At 36.7% G+C, this 16,367-nt stretch overlaps 1 protein-coding gene across 1 annotated transcript in view; it reads left to right on the top strand.

Moving 5' to 3' along the window:
- Positions 1-16,367, top strand: part of PLXDC2 (plexin domain containing 2) — a 256,079-nt gene that overhangs the window by 185,973 nt on the left and 53,739 nt on the right. Inside the window, exons 7-9 of the mRNA XM_005518748.3 lie at positions 2,146-2,245; positions 11,096-11,191; positions 12,116-12,197. Of these exons, the coding sequence (XP_005518805.1) occupies positions 2,146-2,245; positions 11,096-11,191; positions 12,116-12,197 (278 nt within the window). The remainder of the gene's footprint in view (positions 1-2,145; positions 2,246-11,095; positions 11,192-12,115; positions 12,198-16,367) is intronic.

Below are 16,367 nucleotides of genomic sequence, written 5' to 3' on the forward strand. Positions count from 1 at the left end.
ATCAGAGCTCAGCTGATATAAGCCAAATTTAAGCTGATGTATTTCTAGCAATATTTCCAAGCCAGTTCTCTTTTTCCTGTCATTTTGACAACACGCCACAAGCCGATTTTATACCACACCAGATCATGTATGCAAGAACACCCCAAAAAAACAGCCACTAAATTAAATAAAAGGAATGAAAATTTATGACAATTTTTAACTCACCAGAACTTACCAGTGTAATTGGGAAAAAGCAAAACTAAAAGGTATTTTGGGAGGAAGAAGAACTACTGATGCTTAACTCAAATGCCAGAAATCATGCTATTGATTGTCACATAGAACTGAATCCTCAGTCACTGGATGAATAACCAGCTTTTTACTTCAGCATTTTTCTGCTGTGTGAAAAATACTGGCCAACTATATCATTTCTGTAGCTTTACACAGGTAAATCCAGGGCAAACTATTGGGTTAGCTAAACTAATACCTTGTATCCCAGTTTCTTATACTTGATCCTGTTCCATCTGCCTTCAGCCTAGAAATTTCTGGTTAACTACAGGGCAGCTTTGAAAAATTAGATATCCAAATATAAGATATCTGAAAGCAGCAACTGGCAGAAAGTCATAATCACTCATAGAAATCTGTGGCTTATTCTACTCCTAAGGTACCTGCCTGAAGTTTCCAACATTGCTTATCTCTTTCTGTGCTAGAATAAAAGGCTCTTTAGCCCCTGAGTAATTTCCACCTGTGGTGGTACTTGTTTTTGGTAATCTAACCAGCTCTTCAGTATTTCATCCAGAAGTGAAATGGGTAGAACACTTTAACACTTTGTTAATGGCATTTGAGAACTGGAGAAGTTTACAAAATATTTTGATGACACTTTTAATCTTCCTTCTCTTAATTTTTTGGCATCTTTTAAAGAAATGTATCTTCTCAAAATCTGTGTAGTATATCAGCAATGATCTAATTTTCAGGTGCAAGTAAAACGGTCACCCCACATCTAGGCTATATTTCACTGTTAGTGTAACCAAATTTCATATGATAAGTTTTCTTGCTGAGATGTCCCCTCAGACTGCTGGAGTTCTTCATCCACTACAATACTCAGATTCCTTCCAGAACTGCTGCTTTCTAGACAATGGTCCCCAAACTCTACCTTGCACTCTTTTATGTCTGTATTATATGTTTGCATTTTTTGCCATGTCTAGCCTTGCTAATTATCCTGGCATTTCATTTTTATTCTGCTAGTGCCATCTGGAGAGCTGCTAGGCAGTAAATTTATGCTTCCTTCTCAGTCTTAGGCAGAACTTTTGAATACTGTAAAGCCACAATGTCAGTCTGAGCTGCTCCTTTAGTGATGGCTGCTTTTTGTGATCAGTCAATTTAGTTAACTGTATTAATATTGCAGAAATGCTACATGTCACTAAATCAAATGTCTTAAAAAAATTCAGTCCTATTCTATCTATTCAAGTATCAGCCAAATCTGCAATCCTGTCCCAAGAATGGAATCAAACCTGACATTTGTTTTCATGCAGCCATGTTACCCAGTCTGTAATCTAAAGCTGGAATGGTCTATGAATATCTACATATTTTTATTTCTTCCTCTAGATATTGGCAACTGAACATCTGGAATTTTCCATGTTTACCACAACACTCTTTTCTTGCTATTCAAAAACACATTAAATATTATTTTCATTCTGTCAGAGCTCTTTACAGATAACAATTCACACAATTTTCAGTGCAAATTAATTGAGCCATAAGTTTTAAAATGCTCATCCCAAGCTGAACTTTCATAGTTTTTGTGTTCAACAGTAGGCAGCAGGTGTTGCCTCCTCATCCTTGAGTGTACTAGCATATCATCCCACTTTTTCTTCAGTTGAGGGAAATAAATTACCAGAAATTACTACCCTGTTCTGCTTTGTCACTGACAATTGTTCTACCTCTAAGGGTTACTGTGAAAACAAATCAAAGAAAACTGAGACAAAATACAAATTAAAATCAGTAATTTCTATCTTCAAAAAATTCTTGGTCCTATTGTGCTATGTTGTACAAAATATTTACTTAGGACTTTACAGTTACTCTGGTTAAATGTTCATTTTGGCAGTGCTTTTTATTTTTAGTCTTTTTTTCTAGTTCAATATTTCAATAGTATCTTCCTGTTTTGTCTTTTAGATTCCTGTCGCTGTGACACAGATAAGTTCAACCAATCACCCAGTGAAAGTGGGACTTTCAGATGCATTTGTGGTCGTGCACAGGATCCAGCAAATTCCCAGTATGTAGAATCGTAGTGGTGCTAATGGTTTGGAGGCTGAGAAATTAGTATAAGCTGATTTCATCAAGGATGATTAGCTGCACAACAAATCACTTAGTTAATTTCAGCTTGTTAATTCAAGTGTAATTTTATTTGCTTGATAATTCCCAGTATGTCTTTTCCTGTCATTGTTTCTTTTGAGCTGATAAATTAAGTAAATAAAACTAAATGGCCAGTCAAATAATGTCAAATTAAACTCTCAACTGGCTCAATTTGGTTTTCCATAAGATATTTTATCTGGAACATGCTTTCATATCTGTAGTAAAGAAGAAGCAATCTGTTCAGAAAATCCATCTGTGCCCAAAAATATCCAGGCTGGAACCTCTTGATACTTTATTCTGTACTTCAAATTCATGTACACATTTTAGTGAGAGGAAAGAAGAGGGGATGTAGTTATTAAATAAGATATTGAACTCACACAGTCATGGCAGCAGTATTGCAGGTGGCATTTAGTTTTATCTGGCTTTAGTTATACTTTGTGTGGCTTTGCTGAAAACAAATAGTAGGAAATCAAGTGTGACTTTCTTGATGCTTTAATGTACCCTGTACAGAACCTTTTGAGGATTTTTTAGCCATTAGAGAATACGTTCGCTTTTCAAGTCTACTGAGTTTACTAACATATTTGAAGAAAATTACCAAGATCAGTTTTCAATAAAGCCATAACAGCAGGGCGTAGACAGAAGGAGCTGTGCTTGAACCAGCCTCCAAGGACTGAATTCTCCTAAAGTGAACTCTGGCAGACCTGTGGTGCTCACAAGGACTGACATGATCCAGCCCAGCTTTAAGACAGACAGCAGAGGGGGCTGGCACTGAAAAAGCAATAGCTATTGGCCTCTCAGCTCATCCTGTCTCCTCATTACATATAAAACAACCTTTAGCGCAAGGGAGCAGCAATCCTATGTCTTACATGTCCTGTCATGGGGAATATGGAAAATTTCAGTATTATTTGTTACTTGTGGGCTCAGAGTAGTATGAAGGATGTTAGCATGCCAAGATTTCACTTAAGAGACAAGAAATTTGTTGCTGAAGTATGATAAGTAGTTGTGATGTGCCTTTGTTTGCATGGGTTGGTTTTGAGTGTTTAAGAACCAATGAGACTTGGCAACAAATTTCAATAATGTGAGTGATATTTGCAAGCAAATCATCTGAATATTTCTGAATCTTCAGCTTGTAAGAGCTGCAAATATGGATTCAGGTGGAAATTAGGTTGATTGACGTATGCAAATGGTTTATGAGAATAGTCATGGAAATTCTATCCAAGAGATGCAATAGGATGATATATTTTGATATCAGGCCTCCATAATCAAACAACACTAAAAGACTTGTCTTAGATTTACATGTTTTGTATGGAAAATATACAGTAGATGTGAGTTTCTATTCAAGTCTGAATGTTTCTTTTTATAGAAATATTTCAGACAAGCACCCTGTTTTACTGCCATTAAATCATATTGGTTTTGACGAATGCAGTTACTGACTAGTCTTCTGTTTTTAGCATATCTGTTGGGTTTTTTCAATATGACACTTTCTTCTAAAAGGAGTGAGACTATAATGTGGGTAAGGAGTATAAAATGTGCCACTGCTAGAGCAGTTTTGAGAGCATTATTCATGTATTGCTGATTACAATGCATTGCTTTTGCCCCTAACTACCAGTTCTGTGGACGGTGGTAATTCATGACTATTTTTGCTAGATTGCAGCTTACACTAGAGCTAATATTAATCAAGGGAACCATCATTTTACAGTAGACTTTTCTCAAGCTGATTGTGTGCTCAGTGAAATATGTTTATACTGACGTGAACAGGCAATAAAATAACACCTTGATAGAAGTGGTAAATATTTTCAGCCCATAGAAAACCAGTATCAGATGTTCTTAAAATATGGATGTTCTTGAATTCTTGTTTTATAGAGATATTAAATCAACTATGGATCTAGTCAATTACTGAAAAAGTGGTATGATAGAATTGTTATTTTACTTTATTTGTTGACTTCTTAAGACAACTGAAGAATATAAATTGTTGTTTGTCCCAAAAGAAGTATAACTACTAGTTCTAACTTACCTACTTTATCAAAGATTTCTCCATCAAAAGAATCCAGTCTCCCTTTATGTTCATGGCTAGTTATTAAAAAAAAAAAAAAAAAGATGAAAACGTCCCCTTCAAATAATACAAAAAAACTAAAACAAACTCTTCTGCTTCATGTTTGAGCTCTGTCAGTTGTTTTTGAATATATTGTGCATTTGAAAAGGAAAGAGACATTAAGTGCAACACAAGCCTGTTTGAACAAATATATCCCCTCAATTTTTAAAAATGCTGAACATCTTTGGTGCCTTTTGTATGCTCAGTATTCTAAAATTTCAATATAACAGATCTAGTTTATTCAAGTAATTTCAGAAGATTTAGAGCTAACTATTTATCAGATTTTTTTCAGATGTATTGTCCAAAAGATTATTAATAACTTTTCTAATACTTCTGAAAGGTGAGTTCAAAAGCCAGGCAAACCTATTTCATTCTGAGGAGAGCAAAACATGCTTTTTGATCAGCCATTTCATATCAAAAGTGCACTTTAATGAGTGCTGAAAAGTACCCTCTTGAAGAGCCAAAAGCTAAAAGGAATGATTTTCTGAACTTTTTTAAATGAAGGAACTTGAGAATATCATACCTATTTTTATTAATATACTTCTTCATATAAAGACTTTGCAGTAATACCCCTTTTATCTGCCCCTAAAAGCATACAGACACATACACTTGTTCACCTTATCTTTTAGGAGTTAGAGCATGGAGATGGGAGATTTTTGGCAGGTAGTTTTATGAATATATATTTCCTTGATCTGCTACTACTTCTTGCTTATAAACCCTGTCTTTATTTTCCACTTATAAGTATATTATTGCAGATTAGCCAGTATTTTATAATTTATATCTAGATATAGATATGCCTGCATATACCCTAGAGGTGTTTTGGAATGAATGGTAATGTGTTAAGGGAAATAAATTCCTGATTGACACCAAGGTTAACCTGATAATTCTGAGATTTGCATGACAGCAAAATGGCAAACTAAGTCCTTTAATTAATTTCAGAGGAAAAGTTTCAGGTCCTTCCAGGTAATTCAAATGAAGTTCCAGGCTCTGGAGCTCTGCTTCTGATGTGTAAGTTAGAGTGACCATCCTGATTTCTCCTTCGGACAGGTGAAGACAGAAAGAACACTTTCACACAAATTATTTTTCCTTTGAAAAACAGTGAGAAAGTTTCATGGATGTCTTCCAGCTAGAAACATGATTGGTGATGACAAAGCTGAGAGCTTTACATATTCTTCCAGCAAGACTTTTTTAAACACCTTCACTGCTTCAGGCCCTTTGTTCCTTGCCCACCTTCCCTAGCCAGTTACCTTTTATTTCTTGTTTATTTCTCTGCCATCCTTGTTATTCTGTTCTTGGTCCTTCTTTCACTTGCCTGTGGTGTCCTTTTCTCTCCCTTCTGCAGACTCCCAAGATTCCTTTTTATCTTCATGACCATCTTTCTTCCCTTCCATTTTTTCCTCTCCTTCAGGGTTACTGTGTTGCTCTCCTTTGTTTTGGTGTTCTTCCCTATTGTCTTTCAATTACCTTTTTGTTGTGCAAGAAGAAATGCAAAAGCGCTTCCTGCAACCCACTTTTGTATTTTAGCAATAAAAAACCCCACCAGAGAGCCTTCCCATATTGTGTTTGCTTTCCACAAATCCATAAAATACACTGGCAAAATGAAAGAGTGCCAGATTCAGGGGATCTACCAGTGAATTACCAGTCTTTCAGTAAGAGATAATGGGTAGTAGGTTTGTCTCCACAATGACACATGCTTCTCAGTGATTTTGGCCTCTACTGTATTAGGTGCAGCTCTTTTAGGAAATCCATGCCTTGACAACTTAAACTTTAATCACACTGAAATTATTCAACAACACTGTGTACAGAAATGAAATTGTAGCTGAGCTATGTGTTAGTAACATTCCAGTTTCAGTGCAATTAGTGTCACTCAATATGTAGTGTAACTCAAGCATATAATTAAGTGACAACTCCGCATGTTGTAAATGTTTGCTCAAGATGTCTCACCACTTTGTTTACAGCAGTGAAGCCCCTGAAAATACCTTAGGATTACCTTCCTGAAGAATAAAAACCACTGGTCATTTATGCTCTGGTATCTATTTTACAAAGGTGCAGCGCCACTTGGGAAATCACAGTCTGATTTCCTGATGCCTTACTGTCAGTGTTATCATTTACCTCTGTGCAAAATGGGCCCCAAAGTTATCACTCTAAAATCATAGTATTTATTCTTCTTTACACTAGTGTAACTAATCCCACAGAGCCAGCTGCTCCAGCCTTGAGTGTTTGTCTGCTGGTCCAAAAGGGTTTATCCAGGCAGCTGGGCTCCTTGCACTAGATGTCTGATTCAGGAGTGTGCTGTTCATCTTTGGTAGCATGTCAGTACTCCCAGGACTGGTACAAGTTGACCAAAGTTTAAATATTCTCATAACTGGCCGCAGACAGGTCTCAGAGTGAGGCAGTTTGGTACACAGTGGGATTAGGGAATAAAGCAAGTTTTTCACACCTAGATCCTGTACCAGGAGCTCCTTAGCTGGCAACAGGTATTGGGGCAAATCAGGAAGGACACAGAGAGTTTCAAAGTAAATCATGTGTGGTAGGCACAGGACATTGTGGAAGAACAGCTCTTAGTACATTCATAAAGATATATTCAGAGCCTACTTCACTAGTTCGCTTGTTCACAGATTATACATCTTTGAGGTGCAGCTCACAGGTTTAAAAGGATTTTTTTAGTAATTTTTAAGAGAATGCTAAAATTAATAAAAATAAGGAATCTGAATTTTTATCTAAATCTAGATGTGTGTAATATTCAGTGGAACAATTGTGGAGGTGTTTGGATTACAGGCACTGGTGTTTGGTCCCAGTGTCAGTACCTCAAGAATTAATTAGTTAATACTGATAAATTTAGCAACATCAAGCTGTTAAAGAGCAGATGCTTTGACATTCTGATTCCTTTACCTTTTGTGGTGACAGCAATCATATATACCAGGCTGACAGGTTTTATTCAGCCAGCAATGTTAAACAAGGTTCCTGTCAAGCAAAGTCAGTGGCTGTACAACACAGCAGCTGTGCCCCTCCCTTCTCTATGCCTTATATTTTCCACAAATTGCTTGCAGCTTGTTGGATATGTTTCATAAATTGTTTACTTCAAATTGACTTCTGCGTAATCAAGTAAACCCTCTCACCATTTGTGTTTTCTCTATCAGCAAGACCTAGAAGTGAAAGTACGGCTGTATGAATACATATGGCCTTGTTTAGCAGTTATTTCTGGATATATGGCCAATCTGAATTCCCTAGAAATCTTTCACTGACAAAGGTTTTTATTTGTGTGAACACATAATTTAAAAACTCAGAATGACTTCTCCAGTATTTTCACATTTCACTATATTGCAGGTTATAGCTGAGGAATGGTGTATGAGAGAAAGTGATTATGTAATGGAAAAGATACAGAGAGATTATGCATCTGCCAGACACATATTTAGAATGGTTTGCTATGAACTACTGACCCTTCAGACATGTTAAGAAATCACTGGTGCTCTTCGGGCACTGCTCCCTCTCCAGAGTACTCTCCCTACTGAAGTACCTTTAGTCAACTCTTGCAGTTCTGTTTCATGGAATACTTATATTCCATTATTTAGTTTAATACCACTGTGATAAAACTACATAGAATTATTTTGTCACAGCAGAATCTTGCACATCTATAATTTACCAATTGATCGCTTAATCCCTTGACAGGAGTCTTTCAAATGGCCTTCTGACCCCCATGTTGTCTCTCTCAGCAATGAGGAACATGTTCTTACCTCAAGTAGTTGGTGTTTTCTTCAGGTGTTTCTGCTGGGACTGTACCTTTGGCCTGTGTTCAAAGATAGCACAAGTACATGCCATGAAAACAAACAAAAAAACAATCTGAACCATACTGTAAATTAAACCAAAAGGAAAAAAACTATAGACCATTATTAAAAAATATATTAGAAGTTTTACCATTTAGTTTAAAAGTTTTGTTTGAGAAACCTAGACTTGTAGAAATATAAAATATTTTCACGACTAGGAGAAGAATATACACATATTTTCTGAAATTCAGAACCAGGAATGTTACGTCAAAAGAATACAAAAGTCCTTTCCCTTTCCTCCCTTCCCTTCTAGACCTGATGTAACATTTCTTTATAGCAAAACACCTGCACATAATTCTTAAATAATTATCTGTTACTGCATCAAATTATTTCACTAGTTCCTGTCATGTTAAGGTCTGCACTGAGGTATACATGGGCTCATAAGCTCTTTGTAATTCTGCACTAGTACTTTCTTGTTAAGGAGCTAAACAGACTGCATAAGATGAACAAATTCCACCTGAGTGAAATGCAATGCCTGTCCTGGGTTGAAACAGGAATGTGTGTAGAGGTTAGGGGGAAAGCATGAGGGAAGAACATTCATTTTCCTGTTTATCCTGTTTGGTTTAGTTTTTCTAAGCAATTTTGATAAGGGAAACCAGCTCACAATTCAAAACAGGGAGAGAAAAGTGCATTTTGAAGACCTAAGTGTGGCATGTTTAAGTCATGCTTTCAAAAGAATCTACACCTGCACGTTTTTCTAGCCTGGTCAGACAGATAAATTTGAATGCCCACATTTCCAACCACCTATCTGCAAGTATATATAAAGATGTTAGAATGTAATACCTTCTAAATTTCTTATATTAGATAGATGGCCTCATATGAAAACTCAACACCTGTGGTTAACACAGTCATCTTTCTGAAGAAAAAGATCAAATTTGAGTCTGTCAGGCAGTGGGATTTAATGGAATGTTATGCTGTGTTATATGTTATGCTGAAATATACATGATTAGACTTTTTTTATATATATAACACACTTAATTCTCTTAAAAGTAATGTTTTTCAAAAATTTCATGCACTGGGTGAGGTGTAAGTGCCTATGCCCTGAATCTGATTCTTACTGAGTCTTTGGAAAGGCAGGAGCTCCTTATTTCTTGTAAGCCCTGTAAGGAGCCTGTTAGGAAAGGTTCAGCATTAACAGGATTATAGCATACTAGTCTGTACCAGTACTGATGAGGTGCACTTCAAATAAAGTGTCGACACCCAGCATTTTATTTTAATAGTCAAGTATTCACTTGCCCTTTTTTTTTTTTTTTTACGGAATGTTAAAGATTTCTGTGGAAACAAATTACAGCCTTCAGCATTGGCAGGAGCTCACTTCAAAGACATTTTACAATCCCTCTGATTGGGCTTTTAGGAGATTGACCATCCTGTGAGCATAAACCCCTTGCAGATGGTAAGAGATACTCCCTACCCAGCACACAATTAGCTTTGTCTTGAAATCTCTTTCTGTCCAGTGGGTCTGAAGGACACGGCTAAGGCATTTATTGGGGTAAATTTTGGCACCTACACATAGCTGTCTTTTAACTAGCCAGAATGACTTTGTAGGTAACTCATAAGACTAGTTCAATTATAGGTTCATTTCATACTGAAAGAGAATTCTGTTATCAGGAGGGATGAAGTCATAGCAAAGCTTCAAATAAATTTCAAGAAGTGGTTGGCAACGGTGCTGATTTGGAGCTAAATAGAAATATTATTGTCTGAAAGTGAGATACTGCCTACTTGTCCCTGAGAGCTAATGAGCTAAGAGAGGGCAGAAAAGCTGCTTCCTCAAGCAACAAGGTGTTCCCTAATCCATACAGGACTGACAACATAGCAGACCTCCAAAGACTGAGTTTGTGACTGTCTACAAGTCCCTTTTCTTCTATTACATGTAGACTCAGAGTGATCATTGGCGTGGGTAACCTGTTAGTCCTTTGTATGTAACCCTGATACCTCTCTGGAATGACTGCAAACAGACTGTGATTTTATCCAGGTCTTATTTCAGTTAGTTTAGCAGACCTTCAAAAAGACCATAAATACAAAACCAGCACACCAGAAAGCTGTCATTTTTGTGTTATAGGCTGTACTTTTAATTTTCAAATATACAAGCTCACCAGTCTATATTGCAACTGTATATATAAAATCTGGAATTTTCAGAACTCATTATAGGATATTGGTCTGGGAGGTAGTGCATGATTTTTTCACATTTATCTTGTGCTTGGGCCTTACAACTGCTTGTGAGTTCAAAGCCCTTAAGAACAGCACGTTGGTTATATTGAATTTCTGCTTTGAGAAACTCAGGTGCAGTCAGCCTGTGTAAAAATTATGCATAATGGCTGTTTAGGAAGATTGTCTTCTTTAAAACAATGTTTTAATATGAAAATATATTCTAGTACACTTAGATATGAGCCATCTTGTAGCTAAAAAATTTGATTAAGCAATGAAATCAGTTTTGTTTGCACATCTTGGCAATAACTGACAAAGTCAACATATATAGCATTTCTCTCAAGTCTGTAAACTGAGAAAAATGTCTTAGGAAAGTAAGCATTTGAAATATACCCTAAAAAGTCTGACAGTATGCTCTCTAGAATTTCTGCCTAAATCAATGACTAAGATGCTTGAGAGCACACTCAGCATTTTCATAATTCTTTGCCAGGAGAAGTATCTTTTCTGTCAGTTCTGAGGGGTTCTCCACTGAAAAATTCTCTATCTTTATGTGTTATTTTGTGATATTCAAAGTTAAAATATATTCTTGAGAAAAATCGTTGTCATATGTGCACCTAAGCAACAGTGTGCATTCATTACATCCATTATTTTTCACAATCTAAAGACTGCAAAATAAGAAAATATGATTTCTTTTTCTCTGTCCTGTTAGATGTCCGCAGAAGAACAATTTATGAATACCACAGGGTGGAGTTACAGATGTCAAAGATTACCAATCTCTCAGCTGTCGAAATGATACCTCTTCCAAGTAAGTAAAACATTACATAAACAGGAGCCAGATCTAGAAAGCATTTATCTCCCTCTCCCTCCCAGCAACACATACACAATTTCAAATATTTTGTTTTATCTGTGGACTTGGAATCATAAACAGATTCATTTATCGTCTCCTAGATTCCCATATGGATGATTCATTATCCTTTTCATCCTCATGTGTCTCAAGTTAGTTTATAGGTATATAGCTCCCAGTAGGTTTTGAATTAAATTTTTGCCAAATCATTTTTTCAGAAGAATGATTATATTGCATTTAAATGTGTTACCTCAAGAAAAAAAAAGAACAGTTTTCATGCTTGCAATGCAAACATCCATTCTTCTGTGTACTGTAGATCACATCACAAAGGCATATCCCCAAACAAATGGCTCCAAATATTTTGCAGTTCATCTGGCTCTTTTTTCCAAGGTAAAACTACATTGCTTAGAAATCTTGGGGTTTAACATGCCAGCTGTACTACTGTAAAAATAATAGAAACACATATTTATCTTTTTTTAATCCTGTTATACTTCTTGCACATTTTTCTGTCAGTCTTATTATCTGCTTATATCTGAATTTTAGCAACACCAAAGAACAGTGGAGCTCGGGTAGAAAGAGATTTAAGAAAATACTTAATATTGAGCAAAAAGATAAAAATTTAGGAATGAGGCTGAGTGAACAGATGTGGAGGTAGGAATACATTTAGAAATGGAATACAAATGGGATACCACAGATGAAATGTACTTTTTTGTATGCAATTGTGCAAAGCATTGCAACAGGCCAGGTTCAGGGTCTCATTTCAGACGTGTGTGAAGCTGTTGACTTCCTAAATGTATATTATCAGAAGATGTATTCTTCTTTTGTGCTTTTTATGTGAAATATATATGAGACTAATGTAATAATTCTTGTTTATCTACATCCCAGCTTGTCTCCAGTTTACCAGCTGTGGTCCCTGTGTCACTGCCCAGATTGGTTTCAACTGCAGCTGGTGCAGCAAACTCCAAAGGTAGAGAAAATAATTTCTTTTTTTATGTGGGTATAGAGCTGTGCTCACAGGCTATCCAAAACCATTGCCTACAGGTTATTCAGCGTTAAAGGGTGTTATATTTGGGTTTCTATATATGCATTCACATGAACATAAATCTCAAGTGTGATCACTAGTAACACATCATTGTCACATTTCATTTCAACAATTAGGCAAGAATAGTCAAAACAGTTGACTTGGGAGTTAAGCTTTTCCTCTTATTTCTTCAGTCATACTTTAAAATCCTTTTGAAGTAGAAAAAGAAGAGATAATAATAAAAATCATATTTTCTCCCTGCGTCATTGGCTCCATCAAAATTAATTTAACACCATGGAGTTGCAAGGTGTTAATGTAACTGTAAAAACTTCCTTGTTAACAGCAGGGAGACCAACACATCCAAACAGTCAGAGTTTGGATGTTTTCTTTTTACCTTTTTACCTGTCATTACACTTAGTGGGTGTGTTGGGTCTCCTCAGCCTCTCAGGGACACGTGGAAAAAGTCAAGTCCTCGTGGCAGGAGTGATTTAGAATGTGGAGCAGCTGAAGCACAGCCAGCAAAATGGAAGCTCTGCAACTGCAGCTTTTCAAAAAGTTTTTCACTCACTGACCTTCATGACAAATTTAATGCCAGTTCTCTGAAACAAAATGCAGTATCATAATGGATATTTATTGTTGCTGTACTCTTCAGCTCTAGTGATTAGGTTTAGAAATACTTAGTATGAAATGGATGTATATTGAAACAAGAAAAGGTAATTAACATTCTAAAATAGTGTAATATTTTCACACCATGTTGAAGAACTGGTAAATAGCTGAAGAACACAGCACAGAATTAGGAAATTGGGGTTTTTTATGTTTTCTTATGCTGCAACTACAGGTAGTAAGTCATTTAAAAAGTAACTCTGTTCCCTATTTTTCTTGCAAAAACCTTTTTAGTGGAATTAGAGCTAAGACGAATCAAGTAATAGAAAACATACTAAATCTATTCAAGAGCACTAATACTTCTAGAAAACTGTTCCAAGCAAGCATGAACAGTTCTTTGCTGCCTTATTGATTCCTTGCTCTCAGCATTGCTTCATTCTCCTTCCATCAACAGATGCTGTAGCACTGAGTTTCTGTTGGCTTTGGTTTGAGCAAGGCCTGTTGCTTTGTGGCCTGTGTTCTCATTTTTGTTTGGGTAAACTTAATTATATTGTAAAACCCATACCTCTTGTGAAGAACAGGAAAACCTTCAGATCCTTTTTGTTTCTCTGTAGTTTCCAAACACCTGAGTTTCCTGAGTTCTGAAACTGCTGAAAAATCTGTTTTGCTTACTGAGGCACAAATTCACTGTGTAGAACTAAGTTTTATTTAACTCAAAACTCTTTACCAGGAGTAGAACCAGGCATGTATCCACACTGTGTTTCCTTCTGCTCATTTAGGAGCATTTGTGGCTGTCCCCTCACAACTGGCAAGGTGTAATTTACTGCTGAAAAATACACAGTCTGAACAGATCTATTTCTATTCAATTAAAGTTTGAAGGAAGAAAACCTTGCTTTTTGTTTTGCATGTGGAGATCAAAGATAAGCCTACTGTGAGGTACTCCTGCACTGTTTCCCGAAATCAGCTGTCTCCACTCTGCAGCATGATTGTGCTTTTGACAAGATGCAGCAGGTAGACTTAGTTTTATTGCTTTTAATTAGGCCATTACTGACGGTAGTGAGACTGTCACTTCATGCACGTTGTCTTTGGACATTGTTTGACTACCAGCAAAATCAGGAAGTGGAGAGGATTCCTTAGAAAAAGGATGGATACTGAAAAGGAAACTAAGAATATGCTTCTACCTGGGAATTTCAGTAGTTTAACGAAAGTCATACATACAATTTTTATCTGTCAAGATGAACAATATTAATTCAGGTTTTAGCAAATGGAGAATTGTGTAGATAGTCATAAAATAGCTCAGAATGGAAAAGGTCATCAAGAGTAACCTCTCATTCAAAGCAGGGGCAGCTGTGAGATCAAACCGGTTTCATCATGACTTTGTTCATCTAGGGCTTGGCCACAGAGGATGTTGTCCAGTCCCCAGAGCACCTTACACAGGATTTTACACCTATCTGTTAGCTTGCTGTTTGCTCTGGAAACATGCCTTTGGTGGATGTCTGTTTCAGGCCTCGTTGTCTTTCTTGGCCACTCTTCTCCAGTTTCTGAAATGATAAATTTAAACTATTTCATCTCTATGGAGAAAGAGATCTGAAATAATAAATGGTAAAATATTTTGTGAAAAGAGTCAACTTGCTTTCCAAAATGTGAAAATTTAATATTTATTTGGTTACACTGCAGGATTATTGTGATGAGGAATCATTCTGTCCCAGAAATTTGAAAGTTTTCTAACACTCTCTGGACTTCTAGTCTAGTGCCTCTTTTCTTTTACCTTGCTCTTTCTCAGCATGTGTATTCATTTTCAAGAGATACAAAATAAAAATTCTTACTCCATTCTCAGTGGCAATGTCTGGTTCAAAGGAGAGTGCTCAGAATCATTTGCTTCAGTACCACATTGTGGTTTTGTTCCACTCAAACCAAATTTGCTGTGTTAAAATGTTCTTTTTGCATGAGACAAAGAAGCATTTCCTCAACAAGAAAATCTAATAGCCTGGTTAAAAATCATAAAGGATGGAAAGTTGTTAATTCCTATCTCACAGTCTTTCAGCTTTTCCTGTATGTCTCTGCTCTTCACTCACCAGCCCTGTAAATCAATGGAGACTTTTATCTCCTGTTATGATATACATTGCTCTGCTGCAGTAAGATAAAATCAGCCTGAAAAAACAAGGGCAAAGCATCCCGTGAAGTATTAACTTAGACATTTCAGAAGTGCCTAGAGGACAAAGAAATTAATATTTACAGTCCACTTTTAAATGTGTGCTCATAGGGTTTTTTGGAGTAGGAGGAATGCTTAGGCACAAAACCTGAGTAATGCTGCTCAGGAACAAATCTGACTGGACACACTGGTCCAAAACTGCCTTTCTTATCTGTAGGCAAATCCCAGAGTGGGGAAGCCAATCAGCCTTTGTTGCAAAAGCCTGAAGAAGGCTTTGGGCTGGCAGTGACAGGTTTCAATGTATCAATATTCTCCGGACCACCTAGCACTCAGATTTTTGCAGAGGGAGAACTCTTGTTTGCTTCTGAAGGCACTGGCAGGTGGTGAAGGTCACACATGGCTGGAATACACAGAGATGTTCTTTCTGTGGTGCCACAGTAGTACTTTGGTGCTCTAAATTGGGATATTCTTGAGCAGACACACTTCCATGTGGGTAACAATCCTACACATATCCATTGCAAAACACACCCTTTTTTCTCAGGAACTTATTACCCTGTTTAGCCAGAGAAACATTACTACCAGTTATATCATCTTGCATATCATTTTTTTCCTTGCATTAGATTTAATCCACATATTGAATCATTCACACAGCAAAGTACAGTTTTTGGGGGGGAAAAAAACCCCAAAACTTTATGTAAAACTCTTAACTGCAGAAGGAAAACTGTCCAGTGGGACCATTGCAGAAAAACTTTACTCCCCCATGTGGGCAATCTGTGCTGGAATGAAAACAGCTTTATCCTACAACAGTGAGTTGTTTCCTACCTGTAATTTCAGCCCAGCTGCTGTGTGAGCTCTGCAATAGTTGGAGAGGCAGCTTCATTTTGGATGTGACTGAGGGCGAATCCTTTATTCCTGCACTTTCTACAAGCTTAAATCGCCATTAGTTCTTTCGTAAGGGGTCATCAAACCATCCACTCTGAAATCCAGTATGATATGTGTCACGCAGTGTTTTCATGACTGAAGCAAAGGTACATCATTTTCCTTTGACTTCAGCAGATAGAGGATCCCCCTAGGAGCTAATTTCTTTTGGAATTTCATATATTTCATAACTGTTTCACAAGTAAAACTATTTGGAAGGAGATTAACTATAAATATGTAAGCTAAGATTGTATTCTAACTTTCTCCAACACAAGTATCCATGTCTACAAAATGCCTGAAACATTTTAGCGTCTATCCCATGGTGATGTCCAGTGGCTGAAATGTGGTTCATTTGCCCTTCATTATCTCTGACTTCCTGACATGTAAAAATTGGGAGAATTCATTAATGTCAGATTCGTTTATATCATCTTCTTATGCATCTG

Source organism: Pseudopodoces humilis, chromosome 1 (genome assembly GCF_049639895.1).
Source record: "Pseudopodoces humilis isolate 2021_Gansu_Grassland_sample_001 chromosome 1, ASM4963989v1, whole genome shotgun sequence".
NCBI lineage: Eukaryota > Metazoa > Chordata > Aves > Passeriformes > Paridae > Pseudopodoces > Pseudopodoces humilis.